The sequence below is a fragment of the Aquila chrysaetos genome, chromosome 10, assembly GCF_900496995.4.
Source record: "Aquila chrysaetos chrysaetos chromosome 10, bAquChr1.4, whole genome shotgun sequence".
NCBI lineage: Eukaryota > Metazoa > Chordata > Aves > Accipitriformes > Accipitridae > Aquila > Aquila chrysaetos.
The window spans coordinates 38,573,251-38,599,106 of NC_044013.1; the positions used below are offsets into that span (position 1 = coordinate 38,573,251).

General features: G+C 41.2%; 1 protein-coding gene across 1 annotated transcript; it reads right to left on the minus strand.

Moving 5' to 3' along the window:
• Positions 1 to 4,545: 4,545 nt before the first annotated feature.
• Positions 4,546 to 24,641, minus strand: BLMH (bleomycin hydrolase). The gene is made up of 12 exons (XM_030028857.1): positions 24,506 to 24,641; positions 24,173 to 24,370; positions 23,599 to 23,708; positions 22,786 to 22,927; positions 21,424 to 21,512; positions 20,021 to 20,113; positions 15,997 to 16,152; positions 15,323 to 15,481; positions 15,159 to 15,226; positions 14,619 to 14,736; positions 12,076 to 12,145; positions 4,546 to 5,548 (listed from the first exon to the last, which is right to left on the minus strand). Exons 1-12 carry the CDS (start codon positions 24,516 to 24,518, stop codon positions 5,397 to 5,399), a joined length of 1,368 nt encoding a protein of 455 aa, XP_029884717.1. The 5' UTR covers positions 24,519 to 24,641; the 3' UTR covers positions 4,546 to 5,396.
• Positions 24,642 to 25,856: the final 1,215 nt, after the last annotated feature.

Below are 25,856 nucleotides of genomic sequence, written 5' to 3' on the forward strand. Positions count from 1 at the left end.
TTTTTTTTCCCCAATTAATGTCTTCTGCAGCAGCATGCTCTTTTTTCTTTTTTTTTTTTTTTTTTTTTTTTTTTTTTTTTTTTTTTATTTCTTGCCAAACAGTGTGGAGCCTTTGGGGCACAATATAAATAACAGACTTGAGATTTCAGGCAGACACCTCAACATTATGACACTTATTTATCCCATATGTGAAAAACTTTCAGGTGCTGTACTGAGTCAGTTCCAAAATTTCATTAAATCTTTTGTGCATTGGTGGGCAAAATTCTAATGATTTAGGGAAAGTATGAAAAAACAAGAGGAAGAAAACGAACTTTACACAAGACATAACTTCAAACACTTCCACAGTTCTCCACTGATAGAGCAGCTTTAGATTCCAGTTACCAATGTCAGCACAAGAATGGAAAGCATCAATCAAATTACCTAGTAACAGTAGTACCAGCTGTACTAAGAGGAGATTAATAATAATTCTGCGAGCATGTCTCTGATTCACTGCCAATAAGAGGATAGGAACAATCTTCCAAATAACACAAAACAAACAAATCCTGAAGTATTTATTTGTTCCCATCTTTTGCTTAGTTAGGAATCAGATTACATTTAGAAGCTATTAAGATTGGCTTTGGGATAAAAGAAATTCTGATTGTCTTTCCCTGCTATTTTCTAAGCTGACTGTGCTGGGATATACATCTGTCAGTTAGACGAGTTTTGGAGAGGTTTTGCTATTTCCACTACAACTGTTTTGAGAGCACATTTGGCTGGAGAAATCTGATTCTGAGAACCTACAAACCGCCACTACACATAACCTCTCCTCCTGCGTCTTCCTTTTCTTAGTTAGCAGTAGTTAATATTTTCTGACTTTTGACTTTTCTCCACCTGTCAGAGAAACTGTCTTTGAATTACCACATGAAAACTACATGGTTTTGTTGACAAACTGGAAAAGGCAACTACCTGTTATATGGCTGGTTCCTCAACAATCCAAAAGCCTTTCTAAGGATTTGCAAAGGATATAAACTAAAGGAAGAAGCAGCACTGAAACACAGTGGGCATTAACTGGGTTTGTTTTTTTATTCTAACCTAAGCATCTTTTTTACCTGTTGGATGTTAATTTTTTTTGTAATCTGGGTTTACAGTTCGTAAGACACAGAGCTTGCTTTGCTGAGAGACTAAACCTGTAGCAAGCTAGGCTTATTTCCACATTATTTCCATTCCATCAGTTGGAAAGTGTTTAATTTTTGATCATCTCTGAACCATTTCCTGCAAACTGACAGGGGTTAAGTAGTCTGTTCCTCGTTTACATGCTGCCATACTACCCTGCTGGAGAGGTGCTGGGCCAAGTCTGCTAATCCATTCTGTCATCTCCAGGCTGTACTCTTAACTTCCATGTGCCTCAGAAGAGACTGAGGTTCTGGATCCAGTTGTGCCTCATGCTATGCAGGAAAACTTCCTCAGCCTCTGTACGGCGCATATGGCCTCTCAATCATCTGCTCAACTGTCTCAATTCTTAATCCCCCAGTTGAGGGCTGCTGATCACATTAGTGATTTTTCCTTTAGGACAAAAGGGCAGAGTGATCCAGTAAACATCACATCAACAGGAGCTGTTAATGGGAAATAATTTTATATGTACTGGGTTTATTCATGTTTCAAACTACTGTTTAAAAACAAGCCCACTCACCCTAAAATAAGACAGTCTGTTGTATGGATAACAAAGACAGCTACTTAGCAAGAGTGGCAGCTGTTGATTCTTACCAAAGGCACAGGACTGGTGTTCATGGGCTGTTACCACACATTAGCAAAACCAGAGAATATCCTACCTAATATTGTGCCAGTCTTGAATTCAAGAGTGTCATTAGCATGAACCTTAGAACAGTTTGTTCAGCTGCCCTTAGTCCTCAAAACAGAAGAAATACAGCTCTCGCTTTGACATATCTATTTCCCTTCCTCTTCCCCATTCCTTCTTACAAAGAACTTACAAAACTGCTGGGCACAAATGCAAAACTGTTTCTGCCAGATTGGCTTTGTTTCCTATAACGTGTTTTAGCCATGTGGATTTTCTGTGCTTATTTGAAGGAAAGGAAAAAAACATACTATTGTATAAGCTGTACAGGGAAATATCTGGGCAAGAGCTGTGGAGATAAGCACATGCTGGACAATACTTTTAAATAGTCAAATTAACAAAAAACTGGCTTGGAAACAGTTTTTAATTTGTCAAACTCAATCCTCATCAGTGCTGCCATGGGCAACAACAATGTTAGTCAGTTAAACTCCAGAGAAAAATTTAACTCTCTTTGGCTGCTATCCCCCTCTCATAGATAGCATAAAGGAAATAGAAGAACTAGTGTAATGTCATAAGCAGAAAGATTTTGAAAGACTAAAACACTGACCTTTTGGAAGAAAAAAAAGCCCCCAAAACACCACATACATTAGTCATAATCAAAATATTGTGCATAATACAGCTTCCCAAGAGATTTGGCTTTGTTTCAGAGGTACCAGGGTTCAGCATCAAGTACAAGACTGTTTACTCGCCTTGATGCAAGTAACACAGCATGAGGTAGAGACTGCGCATCACAGACCTGTAAAGCCAAAAGGGACCTAAAAAGATCATCTGGTCCACCCATTTGCCAAAAGGCAGGGTCGACTCTACCAGTGCCACTTCTGACACATTCTTCTGTAACCTGTTCTTAAAGATCTCTGCCAGTGGAGGCATCACACATCCTCAGGCAATCTAGTCCAGTTCTTCACTATTTTTATCACCAGAAAGCTTTTCCTAATCTCACTAAATCTTGCTGCAGTTGAAGACCATGACTTTTTGAACAAAATTCCCTTCTTTAAAGCATCCATTTACGAATTCTGAGCATGATGTGTCCCCTTTTCTCTGACTAAACAGCCTTTTACTAATCACAGTTTCAAGTCCTCTGATCATTCTTACCGCTCTTCTCTACACTCATTTTGGTCTGCATTTGCCCTGAGGTGGAGTACCCTGAACTAGATACCACGCTCCAGCTCACTCCCCAACAGTCTTAGGCAGAGCTGGGTAACTTTGCATCTATTGGAGGCTATTTCTCTGTTTATACACCCCAATGTTACATTACTTTTTTCTACAAGAGTATGTGATCAACCATGACATTTTTATATTTTTCTTTCCACACTGCTCAAACTTAGTTCACACCTGTTCTGCATGCTCTGTTTGCATATCCAGTTACTTTTGGCTAGGCACTGTTCCTTATATGATATATATTTCCATGGCTTGCTAGAGATCATATTTTGATTAGCATAGAGTATAAATCAGAAATGGTGGCAAAATATTTTACAACAATGCGATAATTAAGTATATTTGACAGCTCAACTATTCAACAGTATCCTGCTAATTAAAGGGTATGCCCAAACTTCCAGAAAGATAACCATTTGATGCACACTTGTGCCAGTCAACACTGTAGAAAGCAAGGTCATCTACCTGTCCGGAGACACAGAAAAAGTTCTGAGCATTGAACTTGGAGTCTTCTAGATTAGGAAAATCTAGAAGCTATAGCTTTATGTTATTGCTTCTGACCATTGCTACTAGAAAAGGCAAGCCAAGAGCAACAGCCATTTGCTCCTGTACCCTCATAGTTCTTGAGATGACAGAAAACCTTTTGACATAAGCCCAGGATAATGAGCTGAATTTTCCTAGAAGGGAATCAAATATTAGTATCACTGTACTGCCAAAATACATTCTGTACGTCTCCAGAACAGCTTTGTTACCTCTGCAAAAAACACTGCAAATGGCACAGACTCTTAAAACACATCACTCAAGGACAGTAACAATAACCTCCTGCTGCTGTTCCACACCAAATTCTCTTCTCTAACTAGCACTCCTGCCCACTTCAGGAAATGTTAATCACAGCAGGTTGAATCATCTTGGATGATGCCTAGACAAACCCTAATCTGGATTTAGTTTAGCAGGCAACATGTAGACATGATTTAGCTTGGCATTTTTAATATATGTAAATATGTACACACACATATATACTCACATTTTTGTAACTAACCTAAGATACACTTTCATAATCCTTTAATAACTTTCTATGTCTGTAGTCCAAATGGCAGAAAAGTCAAACCAAATTGTAGAGTACCATGGCCATACCAAACATCCTTTTGTTGCTTGCACTTAACTTAAGCAACATCTATCTGCTACCTATGGTAGCTGGCAGCTGTGTTTGTGCGGTTCTTTATCCTTACTTACCCTCTTATTTGCCTGTGACTAAACCCAGTAAAGAACAGGAAAATTGTCACGTTACACACAAAGACAGCTTGCCATTTTGGCACGATTTAAATCAAAGGATTAGTACTGTACTCAAACTATTTGAGTGCCTGCAGTGCATGAGATACTATGTTTGTGTTTATCTTTGTTCAGTGAGAGGAGCATCTTTGACTACTGAGAACATAAAGCAGCATGTTTTCCTGATATGTTCACATTCTGGCTCACTTAGATTTGTTTGTGGGTCACTAATATCTTCCCATTTCATTAGTCACATGAGTTTCATTTAAAAAAAGAAAACAGAACTGTACCAGTCACTTTAGAAAGTGTTTATTCAAAAGCTTCGTAGCACCATCTTGGTTTTTTTAAAACATCCAAATAAAATGCAGCAATTAAAATGTTGGTTTTTTTTTTTCTGTTGAGCATGACACTAACTCCACCTCTGAACATACTTATAGTTGTTCTTGCTAATATAACCGAAAAATAGCGCTCCTGTGCACACAGGCATAGCGCTGGGCCTTGATATGGGTTATCCAGTCCTAGCTCAATAATGGAAGAATAATAAGTGAAACTGGAAACCCCAAGGAAACCATTTGCACCCAAATTCTGCTGGAAGAGAAAATTTTCTAAAGGTAATTTTTAGCGGTTTCAATTCTTAGGTCCCCTCCAAAACTTCAGCAAAACTAAAATGTAAATATATAAAATATTTTGGGCATTCTTTTATGGTACAAGTCGGACCATGGATGGTTAATTTATAGGTATCTTGATGTATTTGTTCTATCACCTAGCTGTTAATTCTAAAGGGCCTTTTGTGGCCATCTTTTCTAGGGAAAACACTGGTCAAAATAATTCTACTAAGTTACTACACTGATTTTTAGTAAAAATTTAAAGTAAAATCAAACTGCCATTGACAGCACTTGTAATATGTTTTCATTATGAGTTTTTTTTCCTTTTCCCTTTTTAGTTTTGCACAGTAGCCTGTCTGAGAGCTTTATTCAGCCAAGTCAGTAAAGCACTATTTCCCAAAAACCATTAACTTACATTTCAAGAATATGGACCATGCTGAGTGCTTGGTCACATTATCATTTGGCTATGGCTTCCAACCACTGGAATTCTCTATTGCATCTACTTCTGGTTGACCGTTAAGAGGCAAATATTCCGTAGTTCACTTGGCTAAAGCCCCCATAGGGTCCCAAGCTGGCAAAACAATTGGTTCCTGCTCCATCACTGCCAAGATGTCTTCTGGTACATGCTTCTTATCCACCACAACTTCATACACGTACTCAGAAAACCAGTCATCAGTCATGATCAGGTAACCTGGAGATGAAAACAGGTCATTACAACAGAGAACCATTACCAATACAGTGAAGTGGTCATATATACACATTTCACCTATGAATGATGCATTACAAACAGGACCTAGTCATACTTCATATCTCTCAAGACAAAGAAAAAAAAAATGATCAAAGAAATTAACATATAGGCTAACTGGATGTATTTCATGTGCAGTAAAAGACAAGCAAGAAGCCTGCTAGGAAAAACAAGACCCAGAATATTCATCACTTATGCTTCCTCTGTTAAAATAGGTATTGAGAATACTCAAGTCAATTACAATGCCTTAAAAAAAAAGAAAAAGGGCATTTAAGACAGAATGTAAGATTAACTGAGTCTCTGGCTTTAGAAGTTTTCAGGACCTTGTTAAAAAAAGGGAAGTTTTCCAGGTGAATATCCAAACCATCTTCAGCTTAAGGAAACTTTGCTGGTTTAGTTCTTGCAGTAAGAGGAGGCCACCTGCTTTCCTCAAACATAAAGCCATCTAAATCACACTTTGGCTGAACTAAATCTTCATTTTCTCCCTTAATATAATTCTTACTGAGAATTTCAGTGAACAGCCTTTGCACTGGGCGGGGGGGGGAAGTCACATTTAGAGTATCACAGGTTTTAGCAGAAAGCTACCGTTGGAAACAAACTATTCAAGGTGAACTGAAAATAAGAGTGGCTGGGAGAAAGAAAGCATTTAGAAGACAGATGAGAAGACTTTATGTAATAAAGTTCCTCATGTCCTTATACAGTATCATCACACAATCAAATGAAACAAGAAAATGTCCAAAGAATATAGACAATAAATGCATCTATCTACACCATCTTGTTTCTAAAGCAAGAGATCAGATAATTCCCATAAATTAAAAACCCTATCAATTGTAATCCAAGCTAGAAGCCATTTTGGAAACACTGCCAAAAGGAGCTGCCTTGATTATTCTCTCTTCAGGATATGAGTTCTTGGGACACACAAAAACCTCTCACTCCCAAAAGCCAACAAGTAATTGCACCCTGAGAGGATAATGAACTCTGCTTCTGACATCCTGTATCTCAAAGCTTGACAGTGCTGATTAGGATCGCAGTGTCTGAACAAGAAGGAAACGTCAAGCAGAACTTCAGAACATGCAAATAAGTAAGGTCGCTCTTTGAGAAGGCCTGTGCCCGGCGTCACAATGAAAGCCATTATCGATTTCTTCATTAAAAGGAGACACATACTTTATACGCAGCAATATATATACCTAAGAGCCTGCCTAAGGCAACCCTGAGCTCTGCACTCCATCCAGGTAACAGGCAGAAGTGAAAAAGAAACAGCAAAGTTTATTGCATTTCTGGGCAGGGTACACAATGAAGTTTTACCTCAGGTAATTAATTGATTGCTTCAACTCAAACCATTTGTATATTAAGGCCAAAATACAGCAAAGAACTTGGAACAGCATCACCTTGTAACAGAACACAGCACCTGACTACAGAAGTGTACTCCTCTGTGTATGAAGCTGGTCCACATTTCTCTAACTTACCCAAAGGAAAACCCGAACACACAGCATTTTAAAACTGACAAGCTGCTGGCCAGGGAGAGGTCAGTCAAGCACGAACAGCCTGTGAGTTACGGCATAACCTATATTTGGGCACCTGAAAATAAAGCCCTTGGAAGTTCCCAAAGGACCTAGTACAAGCCACTTCATGCTTGTGCTGTAACTCCTCCACAGGGAGGACAAATTAAGTGCCTTTCTGTCATAGTGTACTTATGGGATGATATATATACACACATATACAAATACAGACACTAAATGTCTACAGTTAAATTCTTAAAATGTCTTCATGCAGAAGAGTATGTATGCAACAGCCAGTACAAGAGATTAAAAAAGTCAAAAGGGAGCTGACTTCTAGCTGGAGATGTATCACAAGAAAGTTCTTTTCATGCCAAAACAAGCAGATGGACCCCCTATCAAATGGATGTGATAGTGTGATTTAGTGTTCCCCTCTTGCTTGCTTTTAAAAAAAGATATCCGATGGGATAAGCTGGGTTCAAAGTTAGGTAATAATGTACTGTGTCTCCAGAACAAAAGAGTAAGCAGAATAATTAAACTTGCCTGTATGGCTGACAAAGTGCCAGTAAAACACAGAGAGGAAATATTTGACTGGGAAGTGACATTTTTACCTCAAAAAACAAGCAATGTTTGTCAGCAGCTGTATTCATTTCTTGAGGAAAAACAGACAGGATTCCAAGAAACACTTTTACAACAGATATGAATGTAATTACTAAATATTTAGGAGAGGCAATGCTAGGCTCTTCCCAGGGCTTCCCTTTCTCCAGGACAAGTGCTACCACAAGAATTCAGTTCTGCCCACGCTGCAGAATGTGAGCATGTAACTAACAATACCCAAACTAGGAGTCACAGTCTTTCCAGTCCTGCACCATGCAAGTCTGGGGAAACAGGTGTTACCTGGCACCTTAAACTGTACTCAGAGCAAAGCAAGAGGGACCTGCCATGTGAAAAAAAAAACACTTCTATTTCCTACCAATAAGAAGCCATTTGTTTGCTTGTTTTTTTAATGACTCAAAATGTAGTCTCTCGTGTTTTGTTGCAGGCTGTACCCTTTATCATCCTGTCCAAGAAATAACGGAGTTGGGGCTTACTTGTATTCCCCACACCCAACTGGGCCTCAACTGGGATGTGCCAAGTTTAACATCATTCTTGGCTGTCTCTTTACTGATGTGGATTCTGATTATCTGCACCGGACTTCCCCAGGCACAGCTTCCCAATTCCTTAACAAGGCAGATAAGAAAAAAAATCACTGCCAGACAGATTCGGTGGCATAGCAAGAGAGCTAGGACAGACTACAAATCTTCACCCTCCTACACCAACTAGTACTGGACACTGAAGAGTGAAAAAGCAGGGCAGGAGGAAGAGGAGGAAACCCTGTGAAGTTACTTCTTCTAATGTTTGAGAATGGACTCTGAAGAATATGTCCAATTGCCTTTAGCTCAACAGTGGGTTGTCTGGTCATACCCAAGGAAATCATTCAGGGATTCGCCTCCCTGAAAAAAGTAGTCTGAAATAGAGTCAAGCTTCCTAGTTCTGATGGGATTTTCTGTCAAGGCACTTTTCCAGGCAACTCCCTGACCAAAACAAAATATAGATGGTGAGCAAGACTTTTTCCAGAGACTGTGGTCTCTACCAGTACAAAACAGATAAATGACAGTGACTCACCCAGAAAAGTTCACATAGATGGCATGCATACAATACATGCATACAAGGTACAGGCAGGGTTTATTCTAGTCACTGTGGGGTCCTATTACATTTCAAAAGGAACAACTTGCTCCTCTTAAATGGCTCTAGAAGAAATCATTCTTGAAAAGCAACTCCATGTTTGGAAAAGAGATAATGTCTAAGGAGGATAAACTGTTACTGCAAACCAAGTAGCAAGTTAAGTTTACTAAGCCAGTAAACAAGTTGAAAGTAATAGGCAAAGAAGACTAGGTAACTGGGTTAATTTAGTGTTATTTCTAACTTAAAGCCTGAGGCACTACACTTTTCATTTCTAGTTGCTGTAGTTCTTATTTTTTGATTTTGGGTTACATGCTTAAAGCGAAGAAAGCCAAAAATGCATGCGCCTCTCCACATGTATTGATCACAGCCTCCGCAGTGCTGTCAGAGCATTCACTGATGCTCCAGCCCAGTAACGCTAGCACAGAACTGCTGCTGTTCAGTCACAGGTCAACAGGTACAACTTTTACTAGCAGTGTCAGGCTTCAGTCTACTGCACTGTGGTTTGGGAGTAATAGCCCATATCCTGAAATTGAGTCCTGTCTTTCTCCAGTTCTAATAAAGAACAACTTTGAACCTTGGCCAAGGAGCATATATGGGTAGCACAAAGTTGCTGACAGACACCTATTAACTTCAGAATGTTTGGAGTACTAACGAAAGTCCACGCTGAGCAGTTGTAAAGCAAGCCGAGTAAGGCACTTCCCTCCTGGAAGCATTCCTCTAACACTAGTAGCATCTAACATCACAAGTCAAGTATCTGGAGTGTCTCAAAACAAAGTGTTCCGACAATAAGAGCACAACTAACCAGGCATTTTTATATTTTATATTCTCTATTATACATAAAGGTGCTTAACAAAATAGTTATTAGTTCATATTTGGAGACAAGGAAAGTTTTGATGTTACTTCTTTTTAGTATTGATTTGGCTTCTTTACTTAATCCAACATTCCAAAGTATATTTTATTACTGCCACATTGATGAGCCTTGAAGGCTGAACATCAACACAGTTTCATTGTTTTGTCAAGACTAAACATTTTTATTGGAATACTTTGCTGTGAATGTGTATTGCTAACTCAGAACAGACACTACTGCAAGACCAAGAACATAAATTAAGACACTGTTCCAAGAATATTCTACATTTTAGGTAGCTGTTCATGTATAAGGTATCAAAAGCTTATGAATAAGACCACATCCTAAAACAGAGTTTTCTGGAAATAGTCTATTCCCAGAAGAAAAACCCTGACATCCTGGGAAACTTCAGCCATGCCAGATCTTGTGAGCACAACATTTGGGATTAATGTGCAACAGAAAAATGTGGTCAGCAATGACTACTGTGTTATGCCGTGGGACACACTGAAGTCTGGCTTGGCATGCTCATCAGTGAGCTTATGCCATGGCTGAGTCCACATCCGCCCCCGCCTCAGATAGGAGATGACAAAAATCATGGAGTTTCCTTTCACTTCATTTAGGAAAAGCTGACTGACCACAGGCCTTGGCAGACCAAAGTAGAAATGCTCTCACACCATCAGCCCCCCTCACCAAGGGCCAGGGGAGGTCAGAGCTGGCCCCCCAGACCAGGCAGAGCAGCACTCTCCAGTCATTCCCAGGCTGAGCAGGGAAGCAACTAGAAGCAATTTCCTAAACCACCGCTCAGCTGTGACTCACCATTCTGTCCACACTGCCTGCCCATGTGCCATGCCAGGCTGGCACATACACCCCGCTACAACCCTACAGCGCTTACAAACCCTTTGTAAAGGAACAATAGTGCAGGCAGGCTGAGACAGTCCTCGACAGGAAAGCAAGTTCACGCAGAAAGCCTGGCATGAGCAGAACTGCATGTTAACAGTGGATTTTGTTGTTACTAGTGCTTGTCATACCAGAGAGAAACACTGTAAGGATGCTGCAGGTCATGTTTTCAGTGTGGCTTCAGAAAGGCAACCAGAATTATGATTTTTTAATTTTTTTTTTTTATAGACAGGTGTTGAAGCTAGAACAGTTTACATTGCAGCTGTTCCCAGCACAAGCTGGAAACAGCCATACCCTCATTTCCTCATTTACAAAACCAGTACGTAAAAGCTTGCAGTGATTGATGAACAGTGCTTTAAAAGACAATATAAACCATTTAGGTTTCACACATGACTCAGGAAGATTAATTAAGTAATATCAGACACAACCAGTATGAGGTCCCAAAGACGAGACAGCAGTAGTGTACAGATTCAAGCTGAGCTGTCACCAAAAACTTTAGTACATTTAAAGGTATTGCAGTGAAGTCTTTATTTCTGCTTTCATACTAGAAGGAGAAAGCATTTCTATACAGTGCAGTTCTTGGAAGTGATCCTATCTTATTTGATACTGCAAAGCATTTCTTATCTTTTGTCCCTTTATTAGAAGATCAGTTTTACATGCCCGCTGGAATTCTTGGTATCTCAGAAAAGAAGTACTACCATATTTTCAGACTAATGGTACCAGCTTTTCCAGACTTGTGTTCTGCAGCAAAAGATTATGAGCAACAAAATAGCAACGGTTCTGCTCTCCCCGTCACACTTGTCAAACTCCTACAGCTGCTGGGTTTTTTTGGCAGGGATAGTAGCTCGCAATTTACTTGTGATCAACAGCAAACTGGTATACACTGCTTAAGAAAATAAGCAGCTTTACAGCAATAAACTAATCAACCTTAAAGTTATAATGAAGTATTTAAACTTTGATAAAATATGAACTTTAGATAAAGTCAACCAGTATCTTCCCATACATAAAATAAACAGTTTGGTTATTGGATTGTCAAAATCTGTAGTATAAAGACAATATATGCCCAATATCATTAAGCTATATTCAGAGTTCCAGTTCTAGCCTCCAACATAGGTGCTTCTGTCAACTTTGTCCTCCTGCTCTTGGGACCAAGATGCCCTGTCTGTCAAACAATGTCAGCATCAATCACTTATGGCCACCTCCCCAAAATGCAATTGCCTCTACAGTTGACATGGCAACCACAGTGTTGAGTTTATCCAGTGACATTTCCTGCTTCTCCATTCAATGTTTACATTTGGTTTACTTACTTAGATGTATATCCCATTTAAGTGAAGAATGTTTGTCTTCCAGGAATACAGTGCCATAACTCAGTGATCCTACATGCTGCTTGCAGGCTTGTTTCATGCATGTCCTGGTGAAGGACACACAGCACATCCCCTTTCCCCCTCCCACCTCCTTATTTCCAAACACTAAGTTCAGCTTTCTGTTCCCATTACTATAAATTACTTTACCTTTATTACCACGGTCTTCACCCCAGGAGTTTTCCACTCTCCATTTTTCAAATGCCTCTTCTTGCCCATCCTGTGACAAAACAAGTCGATGGCTATTCAGTAGTGAAGGACCATGTGAGTTTATAGCAGCCAACCCTTCCAAGACTAAATCCAGCACCAGTAAACCACAGAGCTCCACTCCCAAAAGCCTACAGGCATTGGCAAGTTTCAGACAATGGTTTCTTGCTAATGGTTGGAGAAATGTAATTTTCTCAAATACTTGTCTACCCACTTACATAAAATATGAGGAAATGTGGTCAAGAAGAGAGCCTGCAATAAATATTTATTTTAACCAGAAAAATTAAACTCAATTCAAGTTTGGACTTAACTGACTGACAGAATTTAAGCAGCCTTCCCTACTGCCTATCAGGGCATGGGGGCCTTCTGAAATGCAGAATGCACAACTTGCTCAAACTAGGAATGAGAGGAAAGGAACAAGGGCGATGAAGCAACTGTAATAATTTAGAACAGTATTAGTAAGAGCAAGTGCAAACACTTGAAGAATCTAGCTGAAGGATACAGCTCCAAGTCAGGTGCTTTGAAAGTTGTACAGGACTTCTAACAAGCGTGAAGTACACTTGACTTCATGTTCAGAAGAGTACAGTATTCTAGCCTGCATTGCGTGTATCTGAAGTCTGGTTCAAATCTACCAAGTACATAAAAGCACTGAAAACAGCTTCATAGGCTTGCTGTGCCACAAAGTAAACTGTTCCTTCCTTCAAGCAGCCTCATGAGGAAACAGCAGGTCCCTTGAGGAACCAAAGAACAGCTATTCTTTCACTACTAAAATTATTATTATTTTTTTTAATACAAAAAACTAACCTGGAAAACACCCCACAAATCCCTTTTTAATATTCAATGGAATATTGTTGTATTGCTTCTATTCTCACTTAAAAATATAGGACAGTCCTTAAAATGAGACACAAGAGCTACCAGCCTAAGGATAAGTCAACTCTTGATGCTATCAGACAGAAACTGGGATAAACATGTTTATGAACATTAAGTTTTTAACCAAAAGGTGCATTTAATCCTCAGCAATTTATATTGTAAAATTGTAATAGGATTTTTTAAATCTTCAAAGCCTTTTTATAAAGTAGGTAAATCCACAGTATTACATTTTACAACAATTTATCAAAGCTCTTTTAGATTAAGTTAAGGTTTAATATAAAACAACATGTTCAAACAAAACATAGAAACAACTTAGTCCATTTTGAATGTGGAAAAGCCTCGAAGTGCTGAACTTGTTCTAGGATAATTTCTTTTAAACAACCTTTTGATTTTAGAGATACCATCCATCATATACTGATCTTATACACATCCTTTTCTTAAAGAAATCAAGTCACATTTGATCACATTTTATGCAACTATACATTTAGGCATGCAAAAGTATGAATTCGAAAATACAGACCATAGACTATAGCTGCGAATGAAGTCCAGCCAGTAACTGGCTACAGTCAGTACAAACATACACACTTCAGCTGTGAATAGGTTTTGAACACTGAAAAGTATCATTTTTAGTATCTAACTGAAAAACAATGAAAACTCTTTTAAAATATGTTCATGCAGTCTGATACACAAAACAGAAGTGTTAAGAGCTCTGAATGCAGAACGTAACAGGAAAAATTATATTGAGTTGTAAAAAGTAACTCAGAAAAACTCCTATGACTCAGCAGTCCCATCTCAAGTCCTCAAACCCCAGAGCTTAAACAAACTTTTTCAGTTATATGCACGCTGTTATTTCTTAAGCCAAGGTCATGTTGGACAGGAAGACATCACTTCAAAGAAACTTTAATAATGACAGCTTCTGGAAATAAATGGAAAACACCAACATTGCAGATAATCCCGAGCTGTAAATTTTCACATTGTTCTTTTTACTTCGTATGTGCTTTGTTATACTGCCAGGAGCAGATTCAGCTGTGGATTCATCTCAGCCTACTTTTTGCCACAGAGCTATTTTGGACACCGTTTTCCTTCCCTAATTATGAGTAGGTCAGAGAGCTCACATGCCAGCAAGCTGCAGGAGGTTAAGACTGTTGCAAAGTGCCTCCTACTGACATTTTAACAGAAGGAGCTTCATGCTGTAAAATATGTATTAGACTAACCCATGCAGTGGGACATGGTAGGAAATACTTGCTGTCGGACTGGATTTCCTGCTCAGCAAGATATATCAGAATCTGTTAACATAGGTTTTCTGGTATCTTAAAAATAGAAGCTGACTTTCTTTTCCCTTTCTCCAGTAAAAGTTGGTGGGCAGAAGGAAGGAAGCCCTTGACTTGTCTAAAATTCTTTCCTCCCTGTTAAATATTTATAGTTTTGAGCACTCAGACACAAACAACACAGGGAGAATAGACAGCCTAGGCCTTGTGCACCAGGGTGTTGTGGCACACATGCTGAACTCTAGCAGAACAGCTTACACACTGTGAATGAGCCCAGAACACAAACAAGCTGCCAGAATATTCAAATACATCTGTGAAAGCATCAGAACTTTTGGAGGGAGACTCTACCTTCTCAGTGACAGCTGTCAGGACCATGGCATGGGTCATCATTGACTCTCCAAAGATTAATCGTTCTGCTTTGTTCATGTTCTTGACGGAGACACCAAACACCAGCTCATGATTAAATCTATTAGAAAACCACATAAGCAATATCAAAAAGGATTCAGGGAGAATTCTCACTGGTAAATCAGGGAATCAGTAGACTGCACTGTCCCAGAAGCCAGTGCACAGGCGTGCAAGTTCAACTTGTATTTTTAGTGTCAGAATAAATGCAAAAAGTAATCCCTTTTGAAGTTTCTCTCACCAGATACTAGACAATTCAAATGAGTAAGAATATTTAACGACCACTTGTAGTGCATCTTTAAAGGATTCAGATTTTAGCTAACAAGTGAAAAAAATTCTTGTTGCTGCTGAGTTACTTAATTATACTCCTCTGGGGTATATAATCTGAAGTATGTACAAATTAGTTTCTCAAACAGCTAAAGTAAAGGACTGTTTATGTCCTAGCCAAGTATCCCAAATGGTATTCTGTTTTGATTTTCTACTTACATATTCAAGTCATTGATTCCCAGCTTGCCATAGAAGTGCTTTGCAACATCGCAGCCAAACCACACAGCCTACAAATAGAAGGAAGAGTCATGTCTAGGCCATATCCCACTGTTTTACATTACAAGAGTTTCACCATGCCATCCATGAAGAGAAAACAAACAAACCTCGCCATCCTTAATAGACACTGCAGCTAATTTTTTCAAGACATCAACAGGCTGGTTGTTATAGAGCGTTTTCCTCCCTCCTACCATGTTGCCCAGGTACTCCACTGTATACAGCCTGTTGTATGGGTTCTGAGGCCGAGGATCATTCACTAGACAAATCTGCCAAAAACCAAGATGTCATAAATTAAAGGCAACTTAACAGAAATCTTTGAGAAGTAAATCTAGATGGATTTCAGAGAATTGCTTTTGTCCCAGCTAGCTGTCTGTCCCATTAGCAAACAAGCCACTTGGCTGAAATACCAGGCTTTTTAAGGTTATGTTTGTTTGGTTTTTGTTTTGTAAGTTCACCTCATAACTGTGGCGTAGAGCTTTGCATGTTATTCCTGCTCTCTAATTGCTGTCTTACAGCATTTTATGACTGATTAGATCATTACATATTTTATCATTACAAAATCATCATGGAAGTGCAATGCGAGATCCCAGGTAATTGAAGGGTAGAGCACAAACAGGAGAACAGGGAGAATAAACATAGGGCCATCTTTGACTTGTGGAAGCGATACCCATCCCATATGGTGCAGTTACAGGGGTAGACAGTACGCTTGCAGCACTGGAAAATGAGTGGCTTAGCAGCAAAAAACGGTCTTGGGAAGCTACTGCCTTTCAGCACCCCCAACCTTGTCCTCCATGTTGAAGTAAGGCTTCACATGCTCGTTGTAGAACTGGACCGGTGTCAGAGGGCCATATTTGTGGTAGTTCTTCTCCTTATCCCGGAATTCCCAGCAGAAGGTCTCCGGAGGGCTGCCCAGGCACGTGCTCACTATTCTGAATACCTGGCCAGAGAAGCAAAGAGCTGTGAACTTGCTGAAACATGCAGGTCTGCCTCTCCTACCACAGCAATGCCATTGACGAATGGATTTCTCCACATGAGAACCAACTGGAGAAATGGGATCTTAATGGCCACCTTTGAAGAACACGAATAAATGTACACACATGAATTATTCGCATTCAGCTCTGGAAATCTAGGTGTTTCAACAGTTCAAAACCAATCTGAAAGGAAAATCAGCAGAATCTCTCTCTGTTCTCACACTCTATGTTCTCAGGCAAACCATCAGGCAAAACAGAAGCTTAGGGTTGAACATAGAAATTCCAGGTTATCCTAGGAATGCAGCAGCCAAAAGCAAAAGCCAATACACTGCCCAGTCTCATTCCAACATTTCATCAGCAATTCTGAAGCTCCTCCAACAAGATACCTTGCCAGTGGAAGAAAAACTTTATCAAAGTGATTCTAGAAACACTTAAGCATTCAGCATCACCTGTTCCACCACATGGTTTGCCCCATGCAGAGACAAACCAGACCTTCTAATATGCATGCAGCAAAGCATTTTATCCCAGTGTTTCCCCTATACCAATTGCTTTTTTCCTGTAATGTTTGTTTGGATTTCAAAGATGGGCCTTTGCTTCTTTTCAAAAGCCTAGAATAATCTTCTTGTCTGTGTTAATACATTTAACAAAGTCTCTGTTTAGGGTTGAGCTGGCAGGTTATGTAATTTAATTCAAGATCCCTGCCTGCCGACTGTGACCATCCTTTGAAGCTGGCAGCTTTCTATTGATTTTTAGCCCAAAAAGTTGACCAGATTAAGTCATCAGCCTCCTTATAAATCAGAATATGAAACTGCACTTTAGAATCACTACTGTACTTTCTCACAGGGCTTATCATAAAATGTGCTAACTCATAGGCAGTGTAACCAGATGACTGTCTTTAAGGATATTTAGCAGGACCTGCCACAGGTACTCTGGGGACAGAGAATTCAATCATATTTAAATGGGTTTGAATCTGGTTTACTTCAGCTGACATTGGTCTACTTCAGCTCTGTTCATGTCTCGAGCACAAGACTTTTTCTTGCAAGGAACCAACGGGTTATTTAAAACAAGAAAAGGGGGAGTCAAATCTCAACAGCACCTTCTGCACTAGGATCCAATGCCTGTGGTTTGTGCCAGCTTTCCTAGGCTGTCAATCTTCACACTTTCCTCTCACTGACTTTCCACAGGAGAGGAGACAGAATACCTTTCCCAAAGCAGGCTTACTCTTCCTGGAGCTAGTTGAGCTGATTTATATGGATCCTAAGGCTCCGTAAGAACTAGCTTTGTGCTAGTGTGCGCTTTGTGCTGATGGCAAAAAGAGTGCAATGTTCATGCTAAGTAACACTATTTGGCTGTGCACAAAATACAAATAAAGGTGTTCTTGCTCCAAGCAATTTAAGAAAACAAGTGAAGAGATTAATTATGTTGAAACAAGGGTGTGGGCTTAATGTTTTTACTGGAGGAACTCACACATTTATTTCTCAATAAATATGTTAAAGAGCAAATGTAAATCCCTAAACTAATATAAATATTTAATTTTGCACAGACTGCACAAAAGGTAGCATTTGCTGTGGATACACCCGCATTACCTCAGATAGCCCCAAGTGGTGAGCAATGAGGCTACGAAAACAAAATAAGCAACAAAAACGCCTAAAAGGAGAGCAACGAGCAAGCAGAGTCCAGCCAGAGGAAGGAAAATGATGGAGACAGAAGTCCTAAGTTAACAGAGGCAGTAGAGCCTGGGAATGGCCTCCCTCAATTGTTTTGCCACCACACCCATCACAAGCCATCTCTTAGTATCTCACAAGCTTCCTCTATCAATATTTAAACTAAAAGGTGACTTATATCACTCTAGTGACAACTAGAACCAAGATAAGACAAAGATATAGTGGCTTACGCTAAAAAACAAAATGAGTGAGGAGGGGAAAAGGACACTCCTGATAAGGAATAGTCTACAAAGGAGAACAGTAAAGGAAGAAAAAGTCAACCACATGCACTGCACTGATTTCAACTTCTGACCTGCTGTGCACTGGTTTGATAAGAAGAATGTTTATACAGTTCTGGAGTGAATATTTAATCTTGTGTTCCAGTACAACTGCCCCATTTTAAATAAAGCACTGCCTCCCAGCATGAGTGAACCAAGATTTGCTATGGAAAGAAAACTTCACAGAACAAAACCAAGTTCTGCTTTGCCACATACAAAAATAGTTGCAATGCCACTTATAAACACAGGAAATAAGATTGATCTCAAACTTTTAAAACTAAGTGTCTTTAAAGTATACAAGACAGGTGCAATTGTACATTTCAGCTACAATGTTTATTGAAAGTAAATCCACTTAAGCTGCAAACCACTATTACTGCTGCGAGAGGAAATACTGTGTTAACTTCAGAGAATTAAGCACAACCTTTTTACAGAACAAATTGCAATCAGTTAATGAGCCTTTAATGCTGGTTCCAGGATTCCTTGACAGAGGGCAAGAGGCTCTAAACAAAGAGACATTTTGCAGTGAACTGTGTGTCATTGCCCTAAAAATGAACATCTGTAGAAAGCTTTTGATGTCTGCTGTAAAATCCTCCAAGGGCTTTTGGACACACACACTGGATGTAAGTTGTATTAATTCGCTTTTGAACTAAGTGCTGATTGGCAACATACTGGGGTAGGCTCAAAGCACAGAATTACTGTTGATATTAAGGCATACATTTCAAAAGCTTGTTTCAGTAATATAACCCAAGGAACACGAATCAGTTTTCTTTTTTAACCTAACCTTAAAATTAGATAAAAAGAAGCTACAGGTTTTTACATGAAGTGCAAAGGTGAATTTCCAAAAACCCAAACCAACACATTAATCAATATTTGCATATTAGTGGAACTGCGTGAAGCTTTACAGCAATAGCCCAAGTTAGGTTCTGCCTAATACTGATGTTTACTGGATTGCAGAAAAACTAACACACATAACCAAAACATTTGATTTCTTGAGTCATCTAAAGACAGACGTTGAAACCACTGGGTCACTTTGCATTGTATGTTTGAGAAACAAATTAAATATATACTTTCTTTGTTAAAGCGCAAGCACTTGGTCAAAATAAAACATCCTGAACTTTTAAAATTGCTTTTGGCTATTTAAGAATCAAATATGAGGACTACTGAATGAGAAAAGTGACATGTGGCACTATCATATTCAGTGTGAACAGATGGAGGGCCAGCCACTGCACACACACTGCATACTACAGACTTGCTGATCGATTTGATTTTGAGTTAATTCACACAGCCAGAAACAGATGCTGTGATTCCTTCCTCTGCTGCCCCTCAGTATCAGACCACAGCTGGATTCAGCCTTGTGTTCAGCTTGCGTCTTTTCCATAATGCAGAGAACTCCCTTTTGTTGTTCTTTTCTGCTCTCTTGTGGGGAATTTCTGCAATAACACTTGTGCTGTAAGATTTTACATTCAAAGCCATCATCAGAATGCAATTTTCAACCTGCCTCTTTCCTACTATTTATAAAAGCCCGATAGCCCACTATTTCAATCTCTCCAGATACAAAATGCTGCTTTGCTACAGAAAGGGGCAGATGTATCTGTAGAACATCATAGTTTTGGAATCTATAAATTCAAGATATTTGGAAGTATTAGAAAAAACTCAGAATGAGATAAGCAACAAACCACTTCAAAAAATTCACTTGAATACCTCCAAGCACACTGCCATACAAAACATTCCTAGTTAGGCAAACAAAAGGCACTTGTTTTGGCTGATCCAATAGCTACCGAAGAGTAAGCAAGAAATCTCATCCATTCTAGCCTCATGTTCCAAGAAGGTTCATGTCACACAAGTATATTTACCTCTTCTATCATCGTGTCCATTGCAGCACAAAGTTCTCCTTTAATTGTTCCATTTTCCACCATATTTCTTAGCCGCAAACAGTACTCTCTCATCTGTTTAAAGAGAAAGTAATTTTATTATAAGGGTATGAAAGGTGCCACCTAATCAGTTTTCAGGACTCCCTATCTGGTTGTTTCAAGCACCTATTTTACTCTCCGTAACATGTTTTCAAAGTGAAAAGAAAATCCCTTTCAGAAGGCTTTGTTAGATATCAATTCTTAAAAAAAAAAAAACCAACAAGATAATTCACTTATTTAAAAGATCACAAAAAAAAAATATCAGAATTTAACAAATAGTTGTAACTTAATTACTGTTTTCCAACCACTGATGTGAAGCTTACAGCCATTTTCTTAAGGCTTGATTTCTTTCAGTTCCATAACTGATGCCGCAACATCCATGCACATCACCACCTCTGTGACTCACAGAGAACAGACTGTCTTCATACTGTAAAATTTATTTTGCAATTCTAATGCATAATTGATCTGTTGGTTGATAAAAAGAATGGAGCATTTCCCCACTGCATGCAGAATTGCAGTAAGAGCAGCACATGCTTCCCATTACTGTCACCATCCATAAGGCCAGGAACAGTGAGTGGGGCTCCCACAAGACCAGCTGGTTTGCAATGTTCGAGACTAGAATAACATTAACACTGTTCATTACATCTAAGCTCATTTCAGCACACATTTTACATATTTTATGTGGATTTCAGCAGGCAATTTTCCCTGAGCTTGTAGCATATGAACTGGAAAAAAAAAATAAGCAAAGCCCACTGTAAAAATATGCTTGAATTGCCTTTTTATCTAGCTACCTACACTAGCATCTTCCCAGATTAATTCATTCCTGTAGTTCAGGGAGCAAGCTTACACCTTCCTTCAGACAAAGCTGCACACTTCTATACTGAAAGCTTATTTTTAAGATTCAGTGTTTTCAAAAATACTTTCCATCAAGTTTGGCAGTAATCTCTAGAAACCTTGGCATACTAGTAGATGAAATACTGAGGGGGTGGAAAAAAGTCACTGAGATGCCAAGTGCTAGTTTTGCAGAAACAGACTTAATCAGCCACACATCAAGAATTAACATGTTGGAAATTTGAGGATTAGGAACAATCGCTACTAAAACCATGTAAGGTATTTTCAAGCTACTGAAGCCTGGCAATGGCCATCTTCCATAAACACACCTTCCTGCTCCATGTTTCAAGATTAACATCAGACTTTGCTGAGACTTTAGGCTGTTTTTTGAATAAAAGCAAGTTAAGTTGCTGAGATGCACTTAATACTTAAGAGAAATTAAGGTGGCTAGGAACACTCGGAGCAGGTTCATTCCCATTCCCTCCCCTTAATTATATCATCTAAATCAATTTTACCTTATGATTCAAGATCTCATTCATCCTTCTAGTAGCCTCTGTGGTATGAGACTCTGGGAAGTATTTCTTGGGGACAACACCATACTTCTCTAAAAGAAAATAATAAAACTATGGGTTAACAATTGTGTTTTCCACACAGTAGATGCTCGTGCTTCTGCTTATACCCACGTAAAAGCTAAATATAGTTGGGTTTTGTGCAGAGATTTTATGGGAAAGTCTCTTATTTAAAGGTTACAAGTATTCAAAGTTTACATTTTAATTTGTGACTGAATCTTGACCTCTGATCCGCATTCCACAGGGGTCCCAAAGAGTGGAATCCCTGAGCTGCTCAGTATCATTTAATTCAACACTTAAAAGTTCTAAACTAATTAGTGCTTTTTAAGGAGCATTCTTCACCAGAAAAAAAAAAAAAACCAAACAAACCCTGGTTACTTGAAAATTAAGCTCCACAACTATCTTCTAAAGAACTGGGCCTCTTCTGAATTATTCCATGTATTTTATCTAAGGTTAAGTGACTAACTTCCCAGTCTCCTTTCCTCCTCAACATATATAAAACACCAGCAGCAGCTCACTTGCTTCCTACATTATGGTACCAATCAAAGATCACACCAGGCAAGGCTCTGGATGTAACAGCAGCATCCAAAATCTTCTCTGCCCTGATTACAGATTTGTAACAACTGGATGGGGAAAAAACATAACCTCCAGGCTTCAAAGAAGCAAATTCCTTTTGTGATTCTAAACTTACATTGTTGGCTTGTTGATTTACAAAGGTGTCACATTGTTTCACAATACAAATGAAAGCAAGCGCTAGTAATTCAAACACAGAGAAGCATCTCCTTAATCCGTGTAAGGAAGTTTGCACTTAAGCTGGATCTTTTCAAGACCAGCATTGCCACATTCCACATCATTTCCCTCTCACTGATCTTTATACCATCTTTCTCCAGGCTGCAACTCTGTAAGTAGTTTTGCTTCTGCCTTGTAGACACACCCTAGTCTAGCAATGGTTTTTTTTCCTTACCACATGCCCTAAAAATCATACACATGGATATAAATAAATAATGTCGAGTTGATGACTGAAGTAAAAGGGGATTGAATCTTTTTACTAAATGAAAAGTCTGGGATGTCTAATTACTTCTGTTGAGCTTCTATCATCAGCAGCAATACGGAAGAGTGAAGATCCCAGACAAGATTTAAGCCTACTACTTATGAAAAAGGTCTTTGATTAAAAAAAGGTAGTGGCTAATGGTATCATGTTCCTTAGCAAACTCCCAGGTCTCAAACTCAATTTCTTCTTCTATTTCGTTCCTCATCTCAAAACAGCGTGCAATTTCAGGAAGCACTCCTAGTGACCAGTTCTCTTACCGATAATGTTAACCAACATATCCCACTGTCCACCATCATTCGTGGGATTGGAGAGCAGGAACTGTATCAGTCTTCCTTCCACAGGCTCCTTTTTCTGAGCTGTTTCCACAAAGGCATTTAAAAAGTAGTAACAACGCTCAACCTGAAACGGACAGACAGGAAAAAAACTCTCAAGTCTGACATACTATGCATTAATTAATTGCTGAGTATTCAGTTCTTCAAAGTCCTAACTAGGTAAAGCTACCTTCTGCTCATCCACTGAAGTCCTTATTTTCCCTCTAGCATTCCAGGGCTTATCCTATAAACTTCTTTCTGTTACAGACCAAATATTTAGGAGTGAGTTAGTACAGAGCTGGAGGGTAAGGGAATAGGAAATGTGAAACAGAAGTTATGCAATGAACCCTGGCCCAAACTTGTACTAGATTTTCTCTATTTCCCTTAGGGGGGAAAAAAGCAGGCACACAGCTGGCAGATCAGTAGGTCACAAGCGCAACCAAAACCTCAACAGAAAGTTGCAGTCACGTTTCCCCTGAGCATCCTACAAGTAACTTGCAAAATACGCAAAACACTTGAAAAGAAGTCTTTTACTGTTCCAAAACATGAACATCTTGACAACTTTCTTCTCAAGCTTAAAGTCCCACTTTGCTCGACCTACATTTAAAATAGGTATTTAAACAACTTTTGAAGTTTCTTCTCATGTATGTTTTCCACCTGGATTGTTAAGACAGCCCAGCCTAAAAGAAATTCTGCCCCAATACTAACACCCAATTGCATAAGCTGTCCTAGCACAACCTGCGACCTGTGCTACTGTACCTTATCCCAGAAAAAGAGATACGGCTGGCTGAATTCGAACTCTTCGATGTTGTATTTCTTCATGAAAGGAAGACGCATTGCATTGAGACAGGAAAAGATCCAACATCTCCCTGAGAGATCAAAGGAACGAGAATTAAACTGGAATGTCTGTACTCTAAGAGCTGCGTAAGGTTTGCTGGGTTTTTTTAAAGACAAGATTCATGACACCGTTGCGCCTCAAGCCTTTGGCCCACTGTTCTGGCTGAGACTGTAAATACCGAAAAGCTCATAAGAAGTTCACAAATCTTTTGCTGCAAACGCAGCTCTCTCAACTGATTTTATCTTGTACTACACAGAAGGGAAAAACAGGCAGCCGCCGCAAGTCTAGCGACTGTTATTACCTCAAGAGGACGCTGCGGGGATTCAATTTGGCTCCGAAGCCCTCCGAAAGGACTCCAGAGGCAGCCATCGCTCCCAGGGGCCATTCACCATGACATCATTCATTCCCCAAACGCCACAGCCGCCGAAGGAGCACACCCCCCCCCCCCCCCCAACCCCCTCCACACCCCCACCGGCAGCCGGCGAAGCCCCTTACCGGAGTTCTTCTGGTTGGTGACGGGTTTGCCCTCGGCGGGCACGGCGTGCTGGAAGACCTGCACCGTGTCCTGCACCACCTGCCGCTGTAAGCACACCTCCAGCGGGTCGTTGCACGTCGCCACGTTCTGGGCCAGCAGGAACTGCGGCTCGGCCCGCAGCCGCCGGCTGAAGGCGGCGGCCTTCTCCGTGCTCAGCCCTGAGGGACAACGGGCACCCGTCACCGCCGGCACCGACATCCCCAGCGCCCCCCCCCCCCCAAAACCGGTAACCCCCCCCTCCTCTCCACACACAGAGCCCGTTGCCCCGGTAACGGCCTGGCCCCGCCCCTCACCGCGGGCGTTCATGGCACAAGGCGGCGCGAGCTGCCGGCACGGGAAAGCGCCGCTCCACCGCCGGGGCCCACCCGCAGGTCGCGCGCCCGGCCGGAAGCGGCTCTTATAGACCCGGCACCGGAAGTAGGAAGAGGGGCCACACACCGGGGGTGGGAAGGGAGGGGAGGGGGGGTGGGGGGAAGAGAGAGAGAGATTCGGCGGGGAAGGGGGGGCGGGAGGCGGACGGCGCGCCGCGAGGGACAAGCTAGCGGCGGTTGCTCCATCGCCTCACGCGCACGCACACCACCGCCCCCCCCCCCCCCCCCCGCCCCTCACCCCGCCGCCCCCGGTTCGAGAACGTTCGGCGGCGTCGCCTGAGGCACCGCGCGGCGCTCCCGCCGGCCGCCGCCTCCTCCTTGCCCTGAGGAGCTGCAGTGCTGGCGGGCGGCTTATGGCAGCCGCCTTCCCTCAGGGCCGCGTGGGTGAGGGAGGGAGGCAGGCGGCGGTGGGGTATCCCCTGTCCCGCTGCCCCCGGGGCTGTAGCCCCGCGGTGTCACACCCTGCTCTGCGGTTCTCCGTCACCCCCTCTACGTGTGTCGAGACCGGGCACCTGGGAGCGTGAGCTGGCACCGACATGGCGGGGTGGCGGCCCTCCCTGAGCACAGGCAGACGTCAGTCAAGGACACGCTCCAGGTCACGCTGCGGAGGCCTCCTGTTGAGTAACAGCCCTGCTCCTCCGAGAAGAGTATTTGCGCATCGCAGGCTCAAATAGATTTACGGCACACGGTGTTCATTGATGGCATTAGTAATCTACCATTCCAAGACACGATGAGGCCTTAACAGTTTGCCAGGACCTTCAGAAAAATGCTTGAGTTGCATATTTGCTGGGGGCGGGATAGGTTTTCCTGCCGTGGCAGTGCTGGAGCATTCACACTGAAATTTCCACTGTGTATTGAGCACTTGGGGCTGCTCCGAGCCCTGGGGTCTGCTCTCGGCCAAGGGAGACGGGAGGTGGAACAGCAGCGCAAAATGCCAGGCAGCTTTCACCCTGGCCAACAGAAGCGGAGATGCCCATAGGATTACCAGGCAGGGGCAGCAAGTTGGGTGGCCGCCACCCCTAAACCCCTGTGGAATGGCACTGTAGGACGGGGCCAGGAAAGCGGCTGCCAGCTCAACACCCCGCTTTATTTGCGTGCACCAACATCGCAGTCTGTGGTGACCCGGTACGGATTCCTCTGTAGACTGATCCACAACCCGCATGCCTGACTGCACGTGCATACCTTGTAGGAATAAGCATAGAGGGCAAGATCTGGCAACAGCTCAGGCAGCCCATCCCCGTGATCGGTGCTCTAAGCAGTAGGTTAGAATGGA